At 34.6% G+C, this 27,281-nt stretch overlaps 1 protein-coding gene across 2 annotated transcripts in view; it reads left to right on the top strand.

Annotated features, from left to right (window-relative positions):
- Window positions 1-27,281, top strand: part of LOC145678411 (zwei Ig domain protein zig-8-like) — a 998,947-nt gene that overhangs the window by 662,937 nt on the left and 308,729 nt on the right. The window contains exon 4 of one of the 2 annotated variants that reach the window (XM_081748532.1): window positions 10,035-10,106. The exons of the other annotated variant lie outside the window; for it this stretch is intronic. Coding sequence (XP_081604658.1) covers window positions 10,035-10,106 — 72 coding nt within the window. The remainder of the gene's footprint in view (window positions 1-10,034; window positions 10,107-27,281) is intronic. 2 annotated transcript variants of the gene reach the window in all.

Genomic DNA, 27,281 nt, shown 5'->3' with positions numbered 1-27,281 from the left:
AGCAAGGACAAGTAGATGTCATATATACTGATTTTTCTAAAGCATTTGACGTCATTGACCATGACATTCTCTTAAACAAACTGGCATCCTTTAACTTCTCGAAATCAACTCTGCAATACTTTGCTTCCTACCTTCAAAATCGTAAACAAACTGCACTGTATCATAATGCAACATCTGGAGTCCCTGAAGGCTCGAATCTGGGACCTCTACTTTTCACTTTGGCGGTAAATGATCTTCCTGAGTGCTTTCAATTTTCTAGAAATCTACTCTTTGCTGGTGACCTTAAAATATTCAACAGAATTTAAACAATTCAGGACTGTTTAGAACTTCAGAGTCACTTACAAAATCTTGAAATTTGGTGTAAAAACAATAAATTTAAGTTAAATGTTCGTAAGTGCAGTTATTTAACATTCAGTAGAAAAGAAAAATATGTTCAATATAATTATTAAATATTAGGGGAAAAACTGAAAAAGCTTGATTTTATAAGGGATTTGGGAGTTATTTTTTATTCAAAATTATCCTTTATTCAACACATTGAAACTATTAGCAAAGAAGCCTACAAAAATCTTGGATATATTTATCGAGTCAGTAAAGATTTCCAAAATGATCACACTTTAATTGTGCTGTATTCTGCATACGTCAGGTCGAAATTAAAATATTGTAGTAACATATGGAAACCTAATATACAGAAATACTCATTCTTGAATGAGCGTACTCAAAATAAGTTTTTAAGGCTTCTTACACTTAAGGAAACAAAATTCTACCCAAAATTTGAAAGCTACATTAACCTTGTTGAAAATTTTAAATTCTAAACATTAGAACTCAGGATCAGGAAATATTGATTTATTATTTTTACACAAAATCTTTCATGGCAAAATAGACTGTCCTGATCTTAACGAACAAATATGTATCCAAGTACCATCCACTAAATTGCGCACTGTTTCGAAAAATACATTTTTTTTGTATGACAGCGAAAACAAACGTCTTAAGGAGATCTCCTATATGGAGAGTTAGTGCAACCTACAACAGGTTAGTTAAAGAAAATTTCAACCTTGATGTACTGGCAATGGATGTAAATACTTTTAAGAAGTCTATAAATTCTGTAGGCCGAATGTTGCCAATAGTTTTGTTAACCTATATAATTTATATAACGTATATACTATGTAACACTGTAATTAGGCCTGTGCCTGTTGTGTTATATATCAATAAATCTTAAATCTTAATATTCCTTTTGAGCGATTAACTTGAATCACGGTTATGAGATGGGTACCTCGAAGCGGACTACGCAGATATAGAATCTGTTACTAGGATAATGCGAAGGAAATAATCTCTGGAGAAACAAAAAGAAACATTGCACTGTCATAACTCGATTGAGGACTTCTTATTCTATTCTTTTATGAACCATTCCGTTCGTCTTTGGATCTGCTACCGATCGGTTGAACAGCGTAAAATCCAGGTGACGTGAAGGAACGGAAATCAGGAAGTGTTTGTGTGTTTCCTTTGTCTCCCTTTTAACCGTTTCTTGTTTTTTCTTAGTGCATTCTGAATGAGGTCTCATAGTGTAGTGTAGTGTATATTAAAATATTAAGAAAAATTAAGGTTACGAAAATTGAAGTAAGAGGGACAACTTCGTATTCTGGAAGTGTCCCGATGATTAACGTGTGGATTCACACCAGAAGAAGGGTATCCTTTATTTTTCAGTAAACGAATATAATAAAAGACACATGACTGGAATACATATTCCATGATAACAGGGGCGGATCCAGGACGGAATTCTGGAGGGGCGGTGGGTTGTAATACTGCTACTTACAGTCATTTTTAAAAGCTCCAAACTCTAGGATTTGCTTTATTTATATATAAAATAAAGTTTTCTCTTCTGGGAAGGGGGGCTATCGCCCCGATCGCATTCCCTAAATCGGCCTCTGCACGATAATTAAAATATATTTCTAAAATACTTATGATCATCTACAGAATTACTATGAATATAGATCACATAATATAATAAATTGTAGGAACAGGTGTGATGATAATTAAAAAATATATTAATTGCTTCTCATGAGTGAAATATTAGATGTTGTATACTGTTCTTTTCCTTACGTTTTATATAACAACGATTTTGAAAACAAAAATTTATTCGTATTCATGCTTCTTTTATAAATTTAGCTGTTTGGCATAAATAAGCAGTACAAAAATTATTATTTTGTCAAATAAAATATTTTTTCTTAAGAAAATCATTTTTTTAAAAGAAATAACCCAAACGGTTACATTTTCGTAAAAGTGCTAATAACATAATGTGTACAACGTACTTAGACCTTTCTTAAAAAAAAAGAAAAAGAAAGAAAGAAAGAAAGAAAATTAAAATCGAATGATTAAGAGCGAAGTTATAAGGGGTTAAGCGAACGATGACTCATAATTTCCCCCCCACCACCCATTCCCCACCCAGTCAAGGGTCTGATATGTCAACCATCACTTTTCTCATTCCCTACCTTATAAGGAACAAAATGATACCATCCACAATACTCTGCCGTTAAATTGCACACGGGATACCACTAGAAAATCCACTAATAGCAAAATAATTTGTTTCCTTTTGATTCCATTCCTGAAACACATGGCTACCATTGCAACGGGAAAAAATCTCCCAAATAATATCTCCCAAAGGAAAGGTTAAATCATTTACATATAGAAATATATTTTCCTTATTTCCAACAGTTGCGTTCCTGTCACCACGGCATGGCGCGTCCTCAGGTTGCGGATCGAGGAGAGGGCCCCTAGATATAGAGGTTAGCTGCGAATATACTGAATAAGCAGTCGCGGACAGCCGACTAGGAGTGGTTCTCCAGTTTGGGGGTTTGGGTACGGCCAACAACCTCATCCTGTAAAAAAAAAAAAAAAAAAAAAAAAAAAAAAAAAAAAGCACTTGTTCAGAAATATTCACAAAAGCCTCGGACAAGGACTGATAACTTGGCACGACCTCAGCAAAAGAAAATGGACATGAGATTTGGAACATGGAATATTAGGAGTCTTTATAGGGCAGGCGCGTTAAAATCCGTAACGAGTGAGTTAGAGAAACACGGGATGGACGTAGTAGGAGTTCAAGAAGTTAGGTGGGAAGGAAATGGATCTGAGAATTCCGGAAATTTTACGTTCTTTTACGGGGAAGGAAACAAAAATCACCAGTTAGGAACAGGGTTTTTCGTTCATAAACGTATATTACCAGCAATTAAACGGGTTGAATTTGTTACTGATAGACTTTCTTTTATTACTCTTAAGGAACGGTGGTGTGATATTATGGTTTTAAATGTACATGCCCCAACTCAAGATAGGGATGACGATATAAAAGACAGTTTTTACGAAGAAGTGGAACGGATATTTCACCAACTCCAGCGATACCATATGAAAAATACCATATGAAAATTCTATTAGGGGATTTCAATGCGAAGGTAGGACGAGAGGATATTTTCAAACCGATTATAGGGAACGAAAGTCTGCATAAGGAAAGTAATGACAACGGTGTTAGACTCGTGAACTTTGCAACGTCCAAAAACCTAATTGTGAAGAGTACAAAATTCCCACATCGCGACGCTCAAAAATACACTTGGACATCACCAGACGGAAAAACACATAATCAAATTGATCACGTTTTAGTAGATAGAAGAAGGCAATCTAGCATAATTGATGTCCTGTCGTTTAGAGGGGCTAATTGTGACACTGACCACTGCCTGGTAGCAGCGATAATACGAGAGAGGTTATCGTTGAATAAAGGTAATATTCATTGTCCGAAAACGGAGAGATTCAATTTGAAGAAATTAGAAGAGAGCCAGGTAAGAGAGAAATACCAGATTGAAGTTTCGAATAGATTCTCGGCTATAGATGATTCGGAGTGCACTAGTGTTGAGGATACCTGGATTGAAATTAGAGATAGCATTAAAATTTCAGCAAAAGAAAAATTAGGACACGCGGAAATACGTAGGAACAAACCATGGTTTGACCAGGAATGCATTAAACTAGCAGAGAAGAGAAAACAGGCAAAATTACGCTGGCTACAAAATCCGAATCAAATAACTACACAAAATTTCGCAGATATCAGGCGGGAAACTTCCAAAACTTTTAGAACAAAGAAACGCGATTTTCTGAAAGCTAAAATTAAGGAACTTGAAGATAATAGTAAAAATAAAAACATCCGGGACATGTATAAGGGAATCAACGAATTTAAGAAAGGCTATCAACCTCGTGCTTATATATTAAAGAAATCTGACGGTACAGTTCTCACTGATGCGGATAGCATCTTAAATAGATGGAAAGATTTCTTTGACGATTTGCTTAACACGCAACCAAAAAATACTGTGCGTGGAGAAAAGGTGACACACACCGCAGAACCATATATTCCAGAACCCAACCGAACACAAGTGGAAACCGTTATAAAGAAATTAAAGAAACACAAATCTCCGAGTGTAGATGAAATTCCGGCTGAGTTAATTTTAGCTGGAGGCGAAAAATTGTGGAACAAGATACACAATCTCATTCTCCTTATCTGGAACAAGGAAGAATTGCCACAAGAGTGGAAAGAATCAATCATTGTTCCAATTCAGAAGAAGGGTGACAAAACTGACTGTAATAATTATCGAGGCATTTCTCTTCTGTCAACATCCTATAAAATCCTTTCAAATATTCTGTTAGCAAGACTGACCCCATACGCAGATGAAATTATTGGAGATTATCAATGCGGATTTAGACGAAATCGATCAACTATCGACCAAATATTTATCATTCGCCAAATACTCGAAAAAAAAATGGGAATACAATACCCCGGTACATCAACTATTTATTGATTTTAGAAAGGCGTACGACTCGGTTAGGAGAGAAACATTATACAATGTTCTTGCAGAACTTGGAATACCGAGAAAGCTAATTAGATTAATTAAGATATGTTTAAATGAATCCCAAAGTAAAACCCGGGTAGGAAAATTTTTTTCCACGAGCTTTCACGTCCAAAATGACCTGAAACAAGTAGATGCGTTGTCGCCATTATTATTTAACTTCGTTCTGGAATACGCTATAAGGAAAATCAAAGATAGCAACCAGGGCCTAGAGTTGAACGGTATTCACCAGGTTATGGCATATGCTGATGATGTAAATTTAGTAGGGGATGATAGGAGAACAATAGAAAGAAATGCAGAGATCTTATTAAACGCCTGCAGGGACATGGGTTTAGAAGTAAATGCAGAGAAAACTAAATACATGGAAGTGCGTCGGGACCGGAATACAGCAAATTATGGATGCGTTAAAATATTAAATAATACTTTTGATAAAGTGAATACTTTCAAATATCTAGGATCAATATTAACAGAGAAAAATCATATTCGCGAAGAAATTAAATGTCGACTAAAAGCAGGGAATTCGTGTTACTATTCAGTTCAAAATCTCTTGTCGTCGCGAATTCTGTCGAGAAATTTGAAGCTTAAAATATACAAAACGATAATTATGCCTGTTGTTCTGTATGTCTGCGAAACATGGTCACTTACTCTGAGGGAAGAACATAGACTGAAAGTGTTTGAGAACAAGATCCTTAGACGAATATTCGGACCCAAGAGGGACGGGAATGGGGAATGGCGGAAACTTCATAACGAGGAACTACATAATTTATATGGTTTACCCAACATTGTTAGGGTCGTGAAGTCTAGGAGGCTTAGGTGGGCAGGTCATGTAGCTAGAATGGAAGAAAGTAGAAACGCGTTCAAAGTCTTGACTGGAAGACAAATCGGAAAACGACCATTAGGAAGACGTAGGCGCAGATGGGAGGACAATGTTAAGATGGATCTCGCAGAGATAGGAATACAAACTAGAAACTGGATCCAATTAGCTAAGGATTGAAGTCAGTGGAGAGCTTTTGTGAACGTGGCATTGAACCTCCGGGTTCCATAGGCCATAGAGTTAGTTAGTTAGTTTAGTTTATTTCCAACAGTTGAAAACAATGACCATAAAGCAAATAAGGAAAGTAAATATTCAATCATCAGTATATACCCAGGTCCTTCGTAAACTTAAGTATATGCTTGACTGTGAAAATATTAGATGGCTACACGATTAATATACCCATAGATTCTTCATTGCATTACTGCCCTGGATTAGCAAATTTGTCATGTGGAACATCTTGATTATTCTCTCCATCTACCAACCAGAAAATTTGTTGGATTATTAATGAAGTTAAATATGACAAGTTGTAGTACAGTAGAAACAAGATTAACCGTCAATCTCTGTTATCCGTCACTGCTCCGAGCAGTACTGTACTTTAAATGTGCCGTAATTGACGCCGTGCGCCGTACAGAGCACGGAATAAAGTGTAAGCGAAATGGACTGGAATAGTCATGCGTCACTTTCGGTCATGCTAGTTTCCACACAAAAACTTGGTACAGTACTGAAACTCTTATGGAGAAAAGCATGGACTTGAAACACTCAAGATGCCAGAAATTAAATTCCAAACTGTTATGAATTATTTTCAAGACGAACCTATATTAGTGTAACATGGAAGGAATACGGTTTACTCTGGTCCTGTTCAATCATTATAAGCTGTGATGAATATTTATTAAAAAAAAAACATTTTAAAAAAAGGAGACCAAAATGCATTACTCTAGTGCATTACTATCTGGAGCGGGATTGCCCTTGGAACAAGCGGAGAGCGAGACATCATCCCCAATAGGATTAGCTAGTACAGATATACAATGGAATAAGGGATATAAAAGTTAGTAAACTGGAGGTTTGTGTCTAAGATTTTCTTAAGAGAATTGCTGATTAGATACGCTTCCATAAATATCTAGTAAAATTGAAAATTCTTTGTTTAAATGAAAGTTTAATTTTCTCTGACGTCATGACTATTTTTTTAGTCCGTTGTTATTGAACGCGACTGCCCATTGTTTTGAACGCGGAAAATCCCCACCCCCACCCTTTCGTAGGCCCCGACCCACTCCTAATGTTTTGGTAACTCAATCAGTTATTGTCAGTTTCCTGGACACCTTGAGTTGGCACGCAAATTTAGTGTGTACAGTACGAGTACTGTTACAAAGCGTACAGTGTGTACATACTCCTTATCAACTTAATGTTGATTGTTATGCTTGGAAGATGGCTGAAAACGAAAAACGAGTCGTGTTAGTACTTGACCAAAAACTCGAAATTATTAAACGTTTGAGGAAGGGCGAAACTGCAATAAGTATCGCGCTGATTTATGATGTTGGTAGAACGACCGTTGGTAGAACGACATGAAACGGGGTGCCAAAAAGATTGAGCAGCATGTGTCAAAAATGCAGAGTACCGATGGAGATGTAAAAACTCGTGAAACTATGAAACCTGCTAGATATTAAGAACTCGATAATGCTGTGTATCAGTGGTTTATTCAAGCTCGAAGCCAAGGAATCCCAATTTCAGGGCCAATTATAATGACAAAAGTAATCGAACTTAATAAAAAGTTAGATGGGGATCCTAACTTTAAAGCTAGCATGGGTTGGCTTGATAAATTTAAGTTTCATCACGGCATTCGAAAACTGGACATAAGTGGCGAGAAACTTAGTTCAAACAGAGCAGTCATAGAAGACTTCAGAGAAGAGTTTCAGGCAAAAATTACTGCTCTTAAACTTGTGAGAGAACAAGTGTACAACTGCGACGAAACCAGGCTCAAGTGGAAAGCTTTGCCGCAAAAGACACTGGCATCACTTTCAGAAAAGACAGCACCAGGCTTTAAGGTCCAGAAAGATCGCATAACTGCAATGGTCTGTGCGATTGCAACTGGCAAGCATAGGTTACCCTTAGCAGTGATTGGTAAATCAAAAAAGCCACGCGCATTTAAAAGCTTAAATTTGAATGTTTTTCCTGTGAATTATTATTCACAAAAACACTTGGATGGACCAAACCATTTTTGCGGAATGGTTTCACAAAGTGTTTGTACCGCAAGTTAGAGCTCATCTCGCCAAGTTGAAGTTGCCGCAGGAAGCACTTCTCATTATGGACAAGGCTCCATCACACCCCTTTGATGAACTTAAAAGTGACGATGGTAAAATAACGTGTCTCTTCCTTCCAGCCAACACAACTCCTCTCATTGAACCTACGGACCAGGATATTGAAAACATGAAGCGTCGGTACAGAAAAAGTTTCATTGAAAGTTTGCTGTCATCTGACGATGCAACGACAGTTAAGAAATTTTGGAAAACCTACAACATTAAAGATGCTATATTTAATCTTGCCAGTGCGTGGGCGAATCTTAAAGATTCAAGACTGAAAAATGGGTGGAATAAGGTTTGGCCTGAATCTGAAGCTGAAGCTGAACCTGAACTTCCTACTGATGATACGGTTAGCGTTGAGGAAATTGTGCAACTTTGCAATAACGGATTGGACAGGGAAACTTTAACGACAGAAGAAATAACAACCTGGTTAAAATGCGATAAAATGGATGGAGGTTTTCAACTTTTGAGTGACGACGAAATTATATCTAATGTTCTGCATGCCAATGACGAAGCTGACGACGGGGATGAAGAACCTGAAACTGAGCAATGACCAGCCACTAGCCACTCCGAAGCCGAAAAAATGTTAACCCAGTGCATCGACTGGTTTCAGAGACAAGAGGAAGTGAATGCCACGCAGATACTTCTTCTTAGAAAAATACGCAACATTGCCGCACAAAAAGCTCGACGTTCGAAGAAGCAGAAGAATATGACAGATTATTTTTAAATGTGTGGTTATTTCACTACCAGTCCAGTGTTACTCTTGTATATAAGTACAGTACAGTAATTTAAATACAGTACAAACATGTATTATTCGCTTGTATAAGGTTATTTATTTCTTCCAGAACCTTTTAAATCTACTTACTGTAGAGGTTTATAACGATATTTCTGTTATCCGTCTATTCGCTTAACCGTTATGGTCCCGGTCACGAGGGTGACGGTTAATCGAGTTTCTACTGTACTTTGATTTTGGAAACTATTATGACTGGTACATATTTGAATCAAACGCACAAGTTTCCCATAAGCAACTTTCAGAAAGTTTTTACTTTTGTATGGTAAGTGCTGTAGTCTTCAAGGAATGTTACCTCGTTACTTGGATTGTTGCAGTTATGATCACTGGTCAATATTCTGTGCATCAAATATCGGTGACTTGTCAAGACAAATTATTACACATTCTTGTTCTTGCGTAGAGAACAGTTCTTGGATGACCCAGTTAAATCCAATAGGTCTTATCAATGTTAAGAGAAATCTCCGAATTATTTAATCACTCATGTTTAACTAATCGCGAACCAGTGACAACTCTGATTATTCTTTCTTTCCCTCTCTGTTCTCAAATTCTCTTTCTGAAAGACAACAATGTTTTTCTGCTGTTTGTGGCAGTTCTTATATGAGCAATAAGTTAAGGCCGCTTTCCTGTTTTGTAATGTTGTCAGGGCCATATATTCTTGCTACCGATGTCGCTATAAATTCCCTTCTCAATTAATTAATGAATCTTTCATGACATGTCGTCACTTCGACATTTGTAAACTAATATCTAATCTTCCAATCGCATATTGTAATTTCTAACATTTCACACATACTCAGGTCGCATTCATTCCTGGTGTGTCTAGATTGAAATCGAGTATAAACGTACCTAAAATATAGAACAGACACTTAATTGGATGAAAAGGTATGGGCATACAGAGCATAATAGATACGGGCTAATGTCCATTTGGCAACAACGGTGATATCATGTTCGACTCGTTACGGAACGAACATATTCGCATCATATGTGTGCAAAACTATGAAGTTTTTCGTAAAATTAATACATGTTTTGGCAATAACTATTGTAAACTATTTAGCATTTCTATTAAAACAGGTGACTAATTCCAAATATAGAATAAACTATTGTGTTAAAGATAAAAGTAATATTATCGCATACAGTGTACGTATATGCTATTGGTTAAGTAATACATTAAAAGACTATATAAACGCATATTAACATCGTTAGGTTACAATTATTTACATTTTCCTTTATCTGTGTTTTCTTTAATTACTATTTTCTTTCAGATGAGTTGCCTGCCGATTCTTCAACTTCTTACGATGGAACACAAGATGACATGCGTTGGATTGATCATATAGGTTTAATATCCCTCAATTTCATATTCTTCTAACAAACTAAGCCTTACTAACCTCTCCTTGACATTGGAAGCATGTGTGAATGTGTTTTACTAAGCATTACTTAAAAAATTACATTTTTAAACTCTAAATATTTACTAATGCAACTAAGGTTATAGCTGCAAATGTAGTTTTAACTCGGGAGTGATGAAATGCCATATTTTAAGGTTTCTTTCTTACATCTAGTGCTACCGAAATAATTCATAGAACACGCATATGTGACCTTTAAACGTTCTCAATGAACATAAAGGGGAGAGTAGAGAATTTAGGAAAGCTAGGAATAATTATGCAGGATGGGTACGAAGTCACTGTTCCCAATATATGAATAAATAAAAAGCTAGTTGGCTTGACAATCTTTATTGTACTTACAAATACTGTTCAAAGTATCTTCCACGATATTCAATGCACAAGGCAGGGATCTTTCTTGTCTCATCTAGATTTTCGGCAGGCATCTAATCTCGTTTCAAAAAATTCTGGTCTTGTCTCGTCCTCTATGATCAATATTATTTAGCACAGTGCCTTAACTACTATAACCGCCTAATTATCCTTGTGCAATTTCATTTTGAACAATATTGTTTAGTATAGGTTTTTAATACATATAGAATATATGACATAGCGCCTAGAAAATTTATGGTTTCTTCTCTTTTGTCTTTAACTTTACGAAAGACATTATAGACATAAAAGTAGAAAAGCTTTCTTTACTCTATAAATATATAAATTTTCCATCCTGATGTCTTAACTAATAACTGAGATATAATAATTTTAAAGGAACTGTTCCAAAAGTGTCCAGTTTTCCCGTTTGCGTCGCGCGCATACAATTTGGTGTGGGGAGAGGTCGTGGCCTAAGACCTTCACATATAAATAATGGTGGTCATAGCTCAGCTGGAATATGGTCCAAAATGGGTCAACAATACAATGTAAACGCCCATAAGGCGTGCATATTTTTGACACATTTTTTGTATATCGCCCAAAAGAGGGGGCGCGCTCCGTTGAGGTTTTATGGAAGTAAGACTACAAATTGAACTCTATAAGCATTGTGAATTTCATCGCACTCGAGCCTGAGGAACGGAAATAAATCGGGTCAAAATCCGGGGACGTATCATCTCCAGTGCTCAGACTGGCTTGATATAAGGCAAACCGTAACCGTGTGTCGTATTTCCGCTGAGTGGTATTGATATAGATGAAATAAGTAGCATTGAGTGGTAGTTAGGACTTCGCACATTGTGCACCATATAAAAAGAACAGGTATGTTAGCAGAAAGAATGATCATTGCACTAGCGTAACACGTGGTATTGAAAGGTATAAAATGATTGATGTGTTACCTGAGGCGAACTACAAGGTTACCATTACTCCCAGTACCGCTCAGGCAGTTGAGGTGGTTATTATGTACGATGCAATGTGTTATGCATAATATGGAAAACGTATTCAATTCACGATTCCCTCATCCTCTGACCGGAATGGTTCATCGTTATCGCTTAAGAGCATACATTTGTGTTCTTGTGAATAAAATAAATCATCAAAGAATGCCGATATCTTCGTACGGGGTGCAATTTCTTCTCTCATTTCTAAGCACCAAATAATGAGCATGATATGGGCACACCATACAACTGTGTGTGCTCCATTTGCACATTGACAAAAGTATCCTGTAATGCAATCGTCCCCTTGCCGAGCAAGATCGTATAAAACGTAAGTGGCAGTACTTTTAGTGATGGACAGTGGGAATATTCCCAATGGAAAGGAAAATAAAAATGTAAATATTCCGGGTTCTTGCCCCTGGCATATAAATTCCCAGGAGAGAATTTATTTCCATTTCTTTACTTTTTTTTTCAAATTATAAGAACCATATGACTAATTACTTTATTTTAGTTTATTATCATTTACTTCTAGGTTTTAAATAATTTGGAGGTTAAAAAATAAAATTCGTTGACTGTACTTTTTAAGTTCCATTTCCATTTGCACTTAGAAAGTTGCGAAGTACTATTTTACAAATGATGAAAAGAAACCAGTTTGTCAAGTAATGTAAAACTTTCTGTAGAAATAGAGATGAAGTACTATCAATACACCCCAAACCACCGTTAGTAATAGACGTTGGTCAGACTACTGTCTCTGACTCGAATTTCTGAATAGGTACTCGAACTTCTCTTACTTCTGAGTTAACGCATGAAATTTCGACAAATGGGTAGGAAAAAAGGTCGTGTGTGGCAATGTTATTAGCAAAATTCTAAAGATAAGTCAGTATCTTGCAAATATTGTGGACATAATCAGTATGCACAAGCGTTGATAAAATGCTGAGACATGTGCTTTTCGGCAGTTACCTAACCTAATTTGTTTATAACATTTAAAAATTTAATCTGTTTATAATACCAGTAGTAGGGTCAAGTTTAGAAAATCCACTTACATATAAATTTAAACTATTTAGTGGTGTAAAAATATTTTGCCTTCCTATAACAAATGTTTCACAACATGTTTACTCCTATAAAACATTTTGTAAGTAAATATTTATTTATACATACTCTCCAAATATAATAAAATATTAATAAAATAACGGAATCTCTTTCAGAATATACATTTTAGCGAATCCTCTGGAAACACCAGTAATGAATATAGTGTGATAAAAAAAAAGAAGAATTTAATTTTGAAATCACAATGTAGTAATGGAATACAATTTTCTTTATGATTGTACGTAAATTCCCGGAATATTCCCCTTTTTATGGAATCTTCCCAAGGAAGATTCTCGAAAAATATTTTCCCGGGAATTTGTTCATCATTAAGTACTTTAACCGATTACTCTGCCTTGATATGTGCAAGAACAAGATAAGGTGTTTGCCTCATATCAAGCTGATTTTGACCCGACTTGTTTCCCTGTTCCGCAGGCTTGAGTGCGATGAAATTCACAGTGCACATAGAGCTCAATGTGTAGTCTCACTTCCATAAAATCCCAACGGAGCGCGCCTCCACTTTTGGGCGATCTACAAAAATGTCAAAAATATACGCGCCTTGTGGGCATTTCAATTGGATTGTTGATCCATTTTTGACCATGTTCCCGATGAGCTATGACAACTATTATTTATATGTGAAGATCTTAGCCACGACCTCTTCCCACACCGAATTGTATGCACGCAACGCAAACGGAAAAATTGGACACTTTTGGAACATCTCCTTTATGACATATTTTTTTCCTTTATCTTCAACTTTACAAAAACAATTATTAACATGAAAATTAGAACTTTCTTTACTGTACACGATGCAATTTATCCCATCTAAACAACTTAATTGGTAAGCGAGATATAGAACTTTATTTAAGCCTATATTTATGTGCTATCAGTCGAACACATGCACATACTTACAAACTCTCTCACACACTATCTCAATCAATATCAGCCAACATGAGATGGCACTTATTCAATGATATAATACACTTCCTTAACAAGTCAACCGATATGTATTTGCTGAATGCTTCTTGGATATGCACATAATTTACATAATTTCTTAGAACCTTGTTGCAGAAGAGATCATCATGTTCTGATTCTTTTTCCTAGTAGTCACACAAGTAATTCTTGGATGCGTGCTAATTTGTATTTCATTCTGTTCTTCCTCCTTGGTTTTTATCTCAGTTTTAAGAAAAGAGTATCTTCGTCGCCGTTCCCTGGCAACTTTCTCCGACTAGAAACATATCTGCTCAAGGAATCTGCCTTTGTATTTTCAAGGCCATCACTCATAAAAAATTCTGAACACACATATTTACAGGTGTAAATGAAAAATATTTTGCTCTTCATAGTCTAGCATTAGAGTTGTTTATAGAAATATTCACATGATGATAGTCAACATCAGTCAGTCACGCTTGAATTAAACCGTGTATGGTTACTACCAGAGCTATTCAGTTCAAGATTGGAAATATATGTGAGTAATAGCAATCTCTGCCCTTACTTAAAGATGCTCTTTCCTGTAACTACTCTAGTCATTACTGAAGTATCCATTGTGAAACCATCTATTGTGGTAAATTTAAATTCTTTCAAAACTGCAGTTTTGCCAGCGCATTCGGCTAATATTGTCATATATACCCCCAAATATTTTCAAGATAGTTATTTTGAACCCCTCCACAATGTTTCAATGTGATTTCTCCATAAATGAAGATTATGAAAATTTTCTAATAAAACTGAGAGTTAGCTACACTTAATATACACATCTTAAATTACAAAATCTTATATATTTTAGCTACGTAGTTAAAGTAGTTAAAAAATGTAAACGGGAGAATAAGTTTTGATACTTCAGTAATAAATTACCCCATAAATTTTCACCATAACTTATCCCTAAATAAAGTCAGAATTCCAAATATCACTTCCTACTCAAGATATTTAAAAATTCAAACGGGAATGTAAGTTTTGATACTCCCGTAATAAACTTCCTGTAATACTTTCACCCTACCTCACTCCACCTAACTTCGAAATTTAATACCAGAGACCCAGTTAACTTATTTAGAAGTTAAACGGGAGTACATTCAATCTCGTAAACTCTCCCTAATATTTTCACCCTCAATCCAACTCAAATTAACATTTATAATTTTGATCTCAACTCTTAATGGATGACTTCAAAATTTAAACGGGAGTAAGTTTAAGTTACCCTGATAAACTCACCCTACTATTTTCGCCCAACACATCCCAACGGAAGTCAAAATGTAATACCTCAGTGCCTAGTAAAGTATTTTAAAAGGAAACTAATACAGGGTTAAAGAAATTTTTCATGTTTATCACCGACAGTATAGTTCCCAGGATAAACCCATAAAAATCTGTTACTTACTTTATTTTCAATTGAAATTAGTGATTCCTTAAACTTATCTCACTACATTGATCATGATTCAAAGAAAATAAGCTTCCATTAATTTCAGAAAGAAGTTGCGTATTGTTTTGAAAAATCCTTTACGATTACATTGAAGCTGTTGGTAAGAATACATTTTTTAAGGTTCCATATTAACCAATGAGTTTCCTTCCAGACATTTTAAAAATCCATTATTGAATTCTCTCAAGTTTATCCAACAAATTTCTCAAACTCATTAAATATATTCTCTTATTTCGTATATTCTCGTATATCTCGTTAAGAATATAATTATTTCCATTAACAGTCTTTTATATGCTTATCTATCAATTCTCCATTAACTTAATTACATTAAGCTCATCTTTAAACAATTCAATTTGATTAACCATACTTTTATAATACTTTCTTAGAACCTTCTAGATAGACATTATTACTGCAGAAACTGATATAAACGCTAATGTAATACTTGAATATATTGTAACAGGAATAAATACATTGATAAACGCTGTTAACGCCGAAAGCAAAATTGCCAATGTAATAAAAGTGGTATAAATACATTTTATTCTCTTAAATTTCCTTTTGTTTTTGGTTAATAATTTCTCAGAATTTAACCTTTTATCCTCAATTAATATAATGAAATTCTCTCGTGGAATGTTATCTGAAATGTTAATTTTATATGAATTTTATGATTTTTATTACAAAAGATTTAACGTCTGGAAAATTTACAATATAATTACATTTTCTCAGTTATCTTTTCTATCTGTAAATCGTATTCAAAGCTCTTTTCCATTCATAACAACACAAGAAATAATTTTATCTTGTACATCACTTTCAAAATTAACAGACATTTTCAAATTATTTCTATCACTTACTGCTAGTTTTATGTTTGTATTACTAACAAACATTGGTCTATTTTCTAGAAATCTTTTTGGAAAGTAATACATTTCAGCGTTCGAATTTTAGCTCTGTTATACACATATGCTTTAAGATATTTATGTTTTCGAAATCCAAATTAAAACATTCTAAAGGAAAACATTGTGGCTGTCCAGTTTTAAAATGGATATTCCGGATTTTGCAATGATCAAATCAGCTTGAGTCTTTTTTCTTGATTATTGTTTCTATCAGTTTGAAAACGGGCAATTACGAAGTTCGTCACATCAAGTTAATTCGAGTTAAATTGATTTAACCACACAATTTATCTCGAATGAACTTGATATGCCGAACTTCGTAATACATTTAAGAAGGTAGGGATTTTATTTTCTTTTAACATGTTATTTATTAGCAAGTCAGCAATAAGTTAATTCATAATTAACAACAGGCATTATCAGTTCTATATGTTTAACCTTCACCTGAATCTGACTGATCATTCTTATATGTTCCATCCTCTTTCCTTGTTTTCCAAATATCATGAGATTAAATTCCTTTAAGTGTATGTTTTAATCCTCCTTTCCACATAACTAAAATCTGAACAAAATACTGGTAAAAGTCAGCAAAAGTACTATTTCTTCATCTATTCTTCACCATGTAATTCCTTCCCATCCAGATTCGTCATAATGATATGCTTCTCGTTTTAAAATCGTACATGTATGTATACTGTTGAAGTTAAACCAAGATAGTCTATAATACCTAATACTTTTCCATGCTTACTGATTTGTATTTGACAAAATAAACGTGGAAAGAAATTATTAAGTCTAACATTCGGTGATCGCCCCTTCCTCTAATTTAAAAATTTACGTACATATCAGCATAAGGTTGGATGAAGGCACACCAACATCAATACCAAACTCAATAAATCTGTTTGGTTTATTTAAATTTTCGATTGTCTTTTGATTCGGCTATAAAGATTGTAATTCGTATGACTCTATTTTATTCATACTTATTATAAAGAAATGAAAGTATATTATGGATAGAACCCATAAAACATATTAATAACTTAAATGTAATTTCTCCAAACATCTCTATTTCTATTTAGTTATCTAATGATATTTGAAAACTTTATCCCTCTGTAAACGTTTTAATATGAATGCCCACAAATTACCTCATCAAGGTGTTGTATAAGTCTGCTACTATATTCTATTTGCGAATGAATCAAACACTTATTTTTTCTAATAAATCCAATGTGTTCGTATGTTTTTAGATGTATCAAAATTAAAGGCCACACACTCATTATTCTTTGGCTGCTTGGGTAATTCATCACTCATAAATACGCCTCTGAAGTTTCTTATTTTTAACTGTTTGACGAGATTTACTAAATCGGAGTTACGTAAGGGTTTGATTTCTTCTTTACCCTTTTTATGGCTCTTCTCTTCTTCTAATACTTTTTTATTCTTTGTCACCTTTTTTTACGTTTATCAGACGTTTAAACATGATATATGCGACTGTTTCACAAAATGTAATACTAAAACAATAGCAAGTAAAAATAAAAAAGTGAGGAAAAAATAAAATAAACGTAAACTTTTCAATTTCATACTTATGTTTATTATCAAATTAAAAGCTTTTATCGAAACACTTAAAAATTCAAAAATACATATAAAAATTTTAAATATTTAAAAACCTAAACCAAATCTTACTTTTGTATTCATCACTACTGCAATTCCTAAGGCTGGTACAGTAAACATTCTGTTAACAAGTTTGCGTCTTTAGCAAAAGCTCATTTTCTAATTATTTGTCTCAATATGTCTAGAAGCATATATTTATATATAAGCAATATGGTATAATTATTATCTCTGTAGCAGTGGCGGCTCGTACTTTGAATTTTAGGTTCTGCACATATATGACCTCGTTGTTTCATTATTATTAATATTATTATAAATAATAATTATTATAAATAATAATAATAATAATAATAATAAATATTATTAGTAATATCAATAATTATAATAGTATAAACAATAATAACGATTTCTTCATGGTATACTTCTTACATGCAATGGAGAAGCTCATTTTGTATGATTTTTGACGTACCCTTAAAATTTGTTCCGTTTTCTAAATGACTTAAGAGCGCTGTCAAGTTCAGCGCTGAAATTAATGAATCCACTAAATACGCATGGATTTGAAGAAGAGTCTGTTTGATCATTCCCTCTGAAGAGGCCTCATCCCGGCGAATTTTAAAACCGCTAATTTTACAGTAATTATGTGATATCTTAAATAGATAAATGACAATCGAATTGCGGAACAAGAGCGCTCTAGACAATATCATTTTACATGAGATACCGTTATCACAACTCGCTTACTGTATCTGCTTTCGATTTCCAGCCATTTGAAAATCGGCACTTATTTTCGCGTTTCTAAACGGCTGAAAAGGAAAGCCACTGGGTAAGTTGTGATGACGGTACTTTACGCAAAATAATATTGTCTAGGGCGCTCTTGTTTCACACTTCAATTATCTTTTAACTATTTGAAGATATCACATGATTATTGCAAAATTAGCGGTATTTTAATTTCGCCGGGATGAGACCTCTTAAAGCCAGTTGGAAGACGCCACGAAACCGAAATGATGATTATATTGAGCACGTACCTGTTTTACGTCACTTTTTGATTGTGATTCTCAATAGACTGCCTTAACCAGGATCTAGTTGAGCAGCAATATTCACATTTCCCAACACAGTGATATTAACGTGTTTTATATGCGCCGACGAATTTTCATTTCTTTAAAATTTTTGTTGTGTAGATGCTGGATATCCACAACACCTTTTTTACTCTATGCATCTCCCCCCGCCCCGAATAACAAACACGGAAAACAAAATAAGCATTTTTAATTTCACATCCACATAACCACTCATGCTGTTCGTACTAGTTGAGATTGAAGTTCTTTGTAAATGTTTGTTTCTGACTTCTAATTACTTGAGTTATATTGAGAGTCGGAACAGGCCCTCCGATGTATTTTTACAAGTTTAGCTTTGCTTCTATAGTTCTTTTTGAAAATGGCTCATTCATCAGAGACGTTACAAAATTCATTGCCACTTCACGTATATCAGCTGACAGACACGTAATTATGCAATTACAGCAACCATTCCAATGAACAACACAGACCGGCACACGCACATACACAACACTACAAACTACGAACAGATTCGACAATTTGACCGTGAACATACTCCCGTCCAACTCCAAATACATGATTTTTTCCGGTGTGATTTATTTTGCGCCGAAAGAAACCATCCAAATACTCCCCCTCAAAGACCATTTAGCGAGAGGGGTGCTACCCCTACTTAAGCAGCCAAAGGCGTGGGTATATTAGAAGCCGAAGAAGAAAGTGAAGAAGGACAAGGGTTTCCTACATTGGACATTGGTCAGTCGTGTTGGGGACAGTACTTGCAGTCCCCTTTAAAATCTCACCCCTTTCCCCATTAATCCTCTTTTTCTAAAAACTGCTCTTCAACTCTCTCATTCACCTACACACATACTAAAAGAAAAATATTCTCTATATGCCTCCACATTTCTACTCATTCAAACGCGAGTGTATTAACTATTGACATCCTCAATCTCTCTTCACTATTCACGCGGTCGCCTTTATTGTCTCCATAGCTGCTTTGACCTTACTTGGTTGACAGAACCAATAGTAATGACCACTTGACAATCTCCCATTTAGGAAGGCGCAAGTTTTTTTCTCCTCTGTGTACGACTTGGAGGAGCGGACCATTCCCCTTCAGGCGAGAACCATGCCAACCAATAGTACAGGGGGAGGTACGGTGGAGAATTTTCAGTTCCAAAGCATTTTATTTTGGAAACGTTGTTTTTGTTGTTAGACTTGCTTGCAAAAGATCTGCAAACATATAGATTCCTATGAGGCACTATAAGGATCCTCGCACCTCGCAACCCCCGCAGTAGCCCAGCTGGGGAATTTGTCAAACTCCCAACCAAAAAGCTATTAGCCAGCCCCGTTTCAAACGCACTTCTTTAAGGATAGATGATGTTGACAATAAAACGAAAAGTGATTTAGCATAACTGAAAAAAATATTGGAAGGAGGTTTATACAAATACGCAAACGTTAAGAGAAACCGCCACTGTTCTGTAATGTATATCATGTTCTCTACAAGCTTCGTCCAATAGATTTATACCTTTATCATTCCTTTCTAATCTTTCTTGTAGCTTCGCGTAAGGTGTATAAAATTTGTAGCCGGGAATATGTAACTCTGGCATTCCTTTCAAGATTTAAATATTATTCATCAGTCCTTTAAAATACTTTTCATCATTCAAAACTTTTGTTGGTAATGTGTTTAGTATTTTTATCAAATAACCTATATATTTTGGATCATTAGGAATAAACTATGAGAGTTTAGAATTAATCTTATCCATAATATCTAATTTCTCAGTATAAAAATTATCATTTTTAGATTTTCCTTCCCCATCTATAGTAATTAATGGATTAATTAGTTTTCTTACATCATCCATCCATATATATTATTTTGGTAATTCGTTGTATATCTTTATTCCCTCTCCAAATTTCGGTTTTTTTTTTTTTTTTTTTTTTTTTTTTTTTTTTGATAGTGTTGGAGCAAGTGTTGGTTTCATATATTCATCCCAAACAGGTTTGATAATTTCTTTGTATTTTTTTTATTTCACTAGATTTTTCTTATCTTGTATTTGGATTATTATGTTGAAATTCAGTATTGAAATCAATTACAATTTGTGTACATTCATTATAATTTGTTGGATTATATTGTTTGAAATTCTCCGTAAACCTTCTATCGCTGTAGAGCTTTTTGTTACATAACATGTCGTTGCAATTTTATCAAAGCATGTTTCTTCAGCGATTGGTTCTATTCCTTCTACTTTAAACTGTTTTTCCATATACTGTATTTTACTTGTTCTGTTATAGGTGTATCACTCACTTATGGAGCTACTGTACATAGGAGGTATTACTAAGAAGGTTGAATTTGCTCTTGTACTTTTATGTACGTCTGGAACTAATTCTTGTATTAGATCTTTATATTCTTGTGCTATTTTTGAAATATCTTGTCCTAAATTATTAATTGCACCAATAACAGACTGATCTTGTTCTTTTATATTTCTCATATGTACTTCGATTAGCCAGTTTAGTTTTCTTAAATCTTTTATCAAGTTCTTGCCCTAAGTTAATACATTTCTTACTTTTATTAACATCCATTTATTATGTAAGGAAGGTAAAAACATAACGTAACGTAACATCCATGTTTGTATACGTTCGTATTCGTTCAATAACTAATTTTATTTCTATATTTACCATTATTTGGTTTTCTAGTCACATCTATTGTTAAGAAACTATGCCCTTCACTTAATATATAATGATTGTAATTTTTGAAAGAACATATCAGATACAACAGGTTCATCATATAGAAGTTTTAAATTTATATTTTCCTGTCTACAGATACAAAGAAAGTTGTCTTGAATTAATTGTTTCAGTACTTTAGAATAGGATTGTCCAAGATAGAAACTGTTAAAGCCTTTATGAGGAAAACGAGTAAAATATTCTCTTACATTATTTTGTTCTGAAATGAAGTAATCAAACACTATTACAGAATCGTTCTCACATTTACCTAACGGAATAATCACTTAATTATTTCCTTTGATTAATTCTAATGTATCATTAATATATTGTTATATATCTCAAAAAAAGATTTATTAGTTGTTGGTATGTAGGTTGATTTTGATTTTTTGAATAGATATACACATTTGCATATTGTAAGCAGCCCGGTGCTAATAAAACATTTTAATCCTTAATGTTTCTCCACAATCACTTGGTCATACTATTAAACATCTTACGTCATCAGGGAGTAATACTCTATTCTAATTTTTGCTTTTTGTTTTTCTGTTAACCTAACTTTAATATTAAAATTATTCGTTTTATTTATTATATCATAAATGCTAATATTTAATTTAAGTGATTATTAATCTATATTAAACATGAATCTGCATTATGAATTTGAAAACAAAGAAAGGTATTTAGAAATAGGTCTTGCAGAATTTTATAAAACATAATTCACTCCAAACATTAAAGAAACAATAATAAATTAATTATTATTCACTCCAGACATTCCTTTTGCAGATCCTATTAATGAAATATTCAGTTTTGCTCCAATGCTAATAGCAGTTTCAAATGGACAATGTACTTTAAAAGAACTAGAAGAATATATTACATCAAAATAAATTCGATTACAAGATAGTAATTTAGAAAATAGTGTTAAATTATTCGATGACAGAAAGAAAAATAGAGTCAAAAATACTGAGCAAATCTTTTAATATAAGCACAGATCCTATTAATACAGTATTAAGTTTTACTGAGAAGAATTTATCTACAAAGCCATGAAACTCTCATCCATTTAATACTGTTAATATTCACTGTGATTTAGCAGAAGGCATGATTTTAAAACATAATGACAATACACAAGGATACAAATTTAATCACAAACAAATGCAGAATTTAGGGAGCCAATAATATATGAGCCCAAAAAAATATTTTTCCAGTACATCACAATAAAAGTAACAGTATCAAAATTTCAATTCGAGATGAGAATGATGATTTGATTGATTTTGATAGAGCTCGTATAATTGTTTTTCTTGCTGTTAAATAATTCCAATTTTTCTAAACATGAATATCTTTTGTAATATTAAAATCAGGAAAACTGATGCTTCAAACATTAGAATTAGAGTTAGAATCATCATCATCATAGTTATTCTGCCCTTATTGGCAAGTCACTTGCCGCAGCTGAGAAGCTTCCATGCTCGACGGTCCTCCACTAACCCCTTCGTCTTCACGGTGATCTTTCTATTTTTATATCATCCATTAGTTGTAGTCTCCTTCGCCCCCCTCTCGTCCACGCCACCATACCCTCTAGGACGTCCCTCAAAATACAATTTCTTCTTAAGCAATGTCACAACCAGTTTCTTTTCCTCTTCTTAATGATATCTAAAAGTGTTCTTTTCTCTCCCATCATTTCTAACACTCTCTCATTCGTTTTCCATTCGACCCTATTAATTCTTTCCATTCTTCTCCACACCCACATTTCGAAGGCTTCCAATCGAATTTTCATCACTTTTACGTAATGTCCATGTTTCCGCCCCATACAGTACAACACTCTACACGAAGCATTTTATGAGTCTTTTTTCTCAACTCTTTATTCAAGGTGCCACAAAACAGACTTTTCTTATTCATAAAGGCTTCTTTCGCCATTCCTGTCCTTGCTTTTATTTCACGTTAAAACTTCATGTCATTACTAAGAATACTACCTAGATATCGAAAACTATTCGCTTGTTCTATTCTCTCCCCTCCCACTTTTTTGTATTTGACACAGACCTCTTCGTTCCAATCACCATGGCTTTTGTCTTTCTAACATTTATATACATCCCATAGAATTAGAATTAGAAAATCAATTAGAATTATTACAAAATTTAAGTATTATTGTTACCAAAGCTGAATTTAGAAATGATAATGAAATGGATAAAGCTTTTACATCAAATAATAATACAAGGGTTGATTTTAAAAATAAAATAATTGTAGCTGATGCAATTAATCAAAAGGATGTAGTAAATTTAGAACGACTTGAGCCAATAAATAGTAATATTAATAATCAATTAGAGAGTAACAGAAACAAATTTCAAGAAAAATCATTGCAAGATGTATATATGAAGAAAGACTGCATTGATACTGAGATGCTTTAAATTAATTACACAGAAAAAGTTTCAAGCTGATTATGTCGATAGAATATTTAATATGTATAATAGTTATAATTTTCTTTTAAAAGAAAAAATATTGCATACGTAATTATGTCTGGATAGATCGTATGTATATATACTTTCAAACAGCACTCTAATTGGAACTTTTCCTATTAACGTTAAAACGATGATGTAATTATGTTTAAGGCCGTGTCTAACGTTTTCAGGTGGGATCATCAATCCCTATGTAATAACATGGTGAACTTCTTTCCAAAGTATTATGAAAACTATTTGTCTTATGCAGTTCAAAATTTTTCCAGATGTTAACCTACCCCAACACTACATGTTGACTTTTTTATTTTTAAACTAGGTCTTATAGTTTATAATTATTACTTTTTACAAGTAAATATGACAGAGTTGTAAGCATGCTTTCTTTTCCTGTTCGTCGTAAAGGTGCAGATACCTGATCCATACACACTATTGTTCCTCACTGATATTCAAAAAGTTGGTAGGGGAGGGAAACAAGTTACGAAGTGAGAAAAGATCGTTTATCTAAAAATGCGGAGAATGCATATCTTCGAAGTTATGTTAGTTGACAACCTGATCATAAGGTCGCAAGAACAAAAGCTTGCGGGAGGCAAGACTGGCTGCTGTCAGAAATGAGAAAATCTTATCTACCTACACATCTTTTTACTTGAATTTTGTAACAAGTCTTCTTTTCAAACAAGGTGCGCTTTCCCTATTTTCCTATTTCAACCATTTTTGATCCTAAATGTTGATTCTTGAGCGGTGAGAAAAGGAGACACGTCAGAGGAAACGCAAAAAAAAAACAAAAAAAAACGTTATAATCAATATTTTGCTTTCCAAAATAAGGAATCAACTTTAAAAAAATAAAACTTTAAAAGAAATATCTGGGAAAATGAAAGAACAAAGCATGGCATATCATGAGTGTGTATAACAGTAATAGGCCTATACAAAATAAATAAATATTACAATATTTCTGAGGGTCTAGATCATTTGGATCCGATATTGGTATCCCAAGGATAAGCAAGTGAAATATTTCTCAGCTGCTTTTCACTCAAAATAGAGCAGAATTATATATATACTTCTACTGATACTTCTACTTTTCTGATTCATTTAAAGAACCAATTACAGATTGGTCGCAAACTGGAATTATTATTTTCTGCTGAGGAATATTATCAAATTGTCAATCAAATTTGGCTGATACATGAACCTTGTCGCAAATTGGAATGATCACAAATCACATTGAATGAATAAAAATATATACACAGAAAGCTATATTAGCCCATATATCCACATTCGTGCATAGGACTATTTCTATTTTGTAGTTGATATCCATCACAACAAAGTTAATTAATAGTTGATCTAATGATGATTTGCGGGTGAAACACCTTAACCAAAATCTCGCGGCCTACAATTTCGCTTGGCGGGAACCTAGATAACGTGTAACTTACGTAACTGAGATACAGCACTGAAAAGTTTGCTCCATCATCATGATGTTATTCTACGTGAACAATGCAATGAACAGTGAAATGGAAACACCTGTAGTTGGTATGGGTTGGCAGTGGTGTCATGGCGCCTGCAGCGCCGGACCGTTGGTGGTGGGGGTTAGGTCGGTCTCCATACCACGTCAGGCGAAGTAGAACAGCAGTGTCCAGTGGCTGCAGCAGACCGAGGTATGTAAAATGGGCAAATTGTTGGTGCGCGGTTATGTAGAGTGAGTGTGACGGCAGTGGCTACTGTGTTAGGTGTGTCGCGTGGGACAGTGTCGAAGGTGATGGCGGCCTACACAACACACGGGAAAACCACATCGGGGAAGCGGAACAGTGGGCGGAAGAAAATCATGAGTGACAGGTCAAGCCGGGTATTAAAGCGCAATGTCACGCAGAACCGTCGTGCCACTGCGGAGCAAGTGACGGAGGAACTCAATCAGCACTTCCTCCACCCTGTTTCGACAATCACAGTCCGCCGCGAATTACATGACATGAACTTACAGGGTTGTGTTGCACGGGCCAAACCGCTCATCAGGGACCATAACGCTTTCGCACGCCGCAAATGGTGCCGCGACCATGCAACTTGGACCATTGAGGACTGGAAACGTGTGATATGATCGGATGAGTCATCCTTCACCCTATTCTCAACCACGGGCCATGTTTATGTGTGGAGAACGCCCAAAGAAGCTTATGATCTGCAGTGTCTCCGCCCAACTGTGATACATGGCGGCGGCTCGGTGATGCTGTGGGCCGCCATATCATGGTTTTCATTGGGTCCTGTGGTCACACTTAGCGGACGAATCACTGCCAATGATTATGTCGCAATTTTAGGAGACCACTTGCATCCTATATTCCGGATGTTGTTCCCGGACAATGACGCCATCTTCCAGGATGATAATGCACCCATTCGCACAGATGGCGTTGTTGCAGCGTGGTTTGAGAAACATCGGGATGAAGTTCAACACATCCCCTGGCCCGCTCAATCCCCAGATCTCAACATAAGTGAACATCTGTGGTCCGTCTTGGAAACACGACTTCGGCGACGATTTCCACCTCCATCCTCTCTCACAGAACTGGCCGATGCCCTGCACGAGGAATGGTATAACATTCCACTTGCTACCATTCACGACCTCTATGCCTCCATCCCACGTCGCATTAAGGCTGTTCTGAAGGCGAAAGGTGGCCCGACACTATGTTAATCTGGTAAGTTGCAATTTTGTTCGGGTGTTTCCATTTTTCTGATCACCATCTGTAAGTATTTAGTAATATTATGAAGGATAATTTACATTTATGCAGTTATAATGATCACAAATATGTTTTAGTTAGTGGCGCATATAGGAGGCTATCGAGCTCAAGCTCTGCCCGAAATAATTTCTTTATTATTTTTTTCACATTATACGTACAACACAAATGCTTCTTACTGGCTCTCAAGCCTTCCCATCCGAAATAAGATCCTAAATACGCCACTGGTTATGATAACTGTTGAATCGATATTATAAGTACATCTCTACAAGCACTTTGGCAGTTTATACTGGAAAATATTTCACTATGGCGTAAGAGAAACAAAAACTGGATATTGGTCGATATTCGTGATGTATTTAAATTTTAGCAATTCGAAACGTATCTTTTTATTTTTATTCACATAATGATCGGATAAACTTCTAGTTTACGCACATACCTACCGTTGCTAACGCATCTGCTCCCTGATTTCCGGCAAGCTTATCTTCTGGAAATGGATAGTGGTGTATTAAAAGGTGTTTCTGTTTTGAATAACGGCTAACGATATAACTAACTATAAAATTGAATAAATGAATATATAATAACGATAGTTGATGTGTTTTCTAAATATATGTTTGCTATTTCAATTAAAGATAAGAACGGAGAGAATGTTACAGAAGCGTTGGAATCAGTATTAAAAATTACAAAAGCTAATAACATACAAACTGATCAAGGAAAAGAATTCTATATAAAAGACTTTATAGATAATCAAGGAGTATAATATTAATCATCACTCCCCTTATCGCAGTGAAAAAGCTTTTATTGTAGAACACTAACAGGACTTTTAAGCAAAACATGGCAGAAAAAATTCTATGCAAGGAAATTATAAACGGATAGATATATTACAAGAATTGGCTCGTTCGTATAATAACAAAATACATAAAACGATTGGTATAAACCT

The sequence above is a fragment of the Thermobia domestica genome, chromosome 2 (genome assembly GCF_964235325.1).
Source record: "Thermobia domestica chromosome 2, izTheDome1.hap1.1, whole genome shotgun sequence".
Lineage (NCBI taxonomy): Eukaryota > Metazoa > Arthropoda > Insecta > Zygentoma > Lepismatidae > Thermobia > Thermobia domestica.
This window is presented reverse-complemented; position numbering and strand designations above follow the sequence as displayed.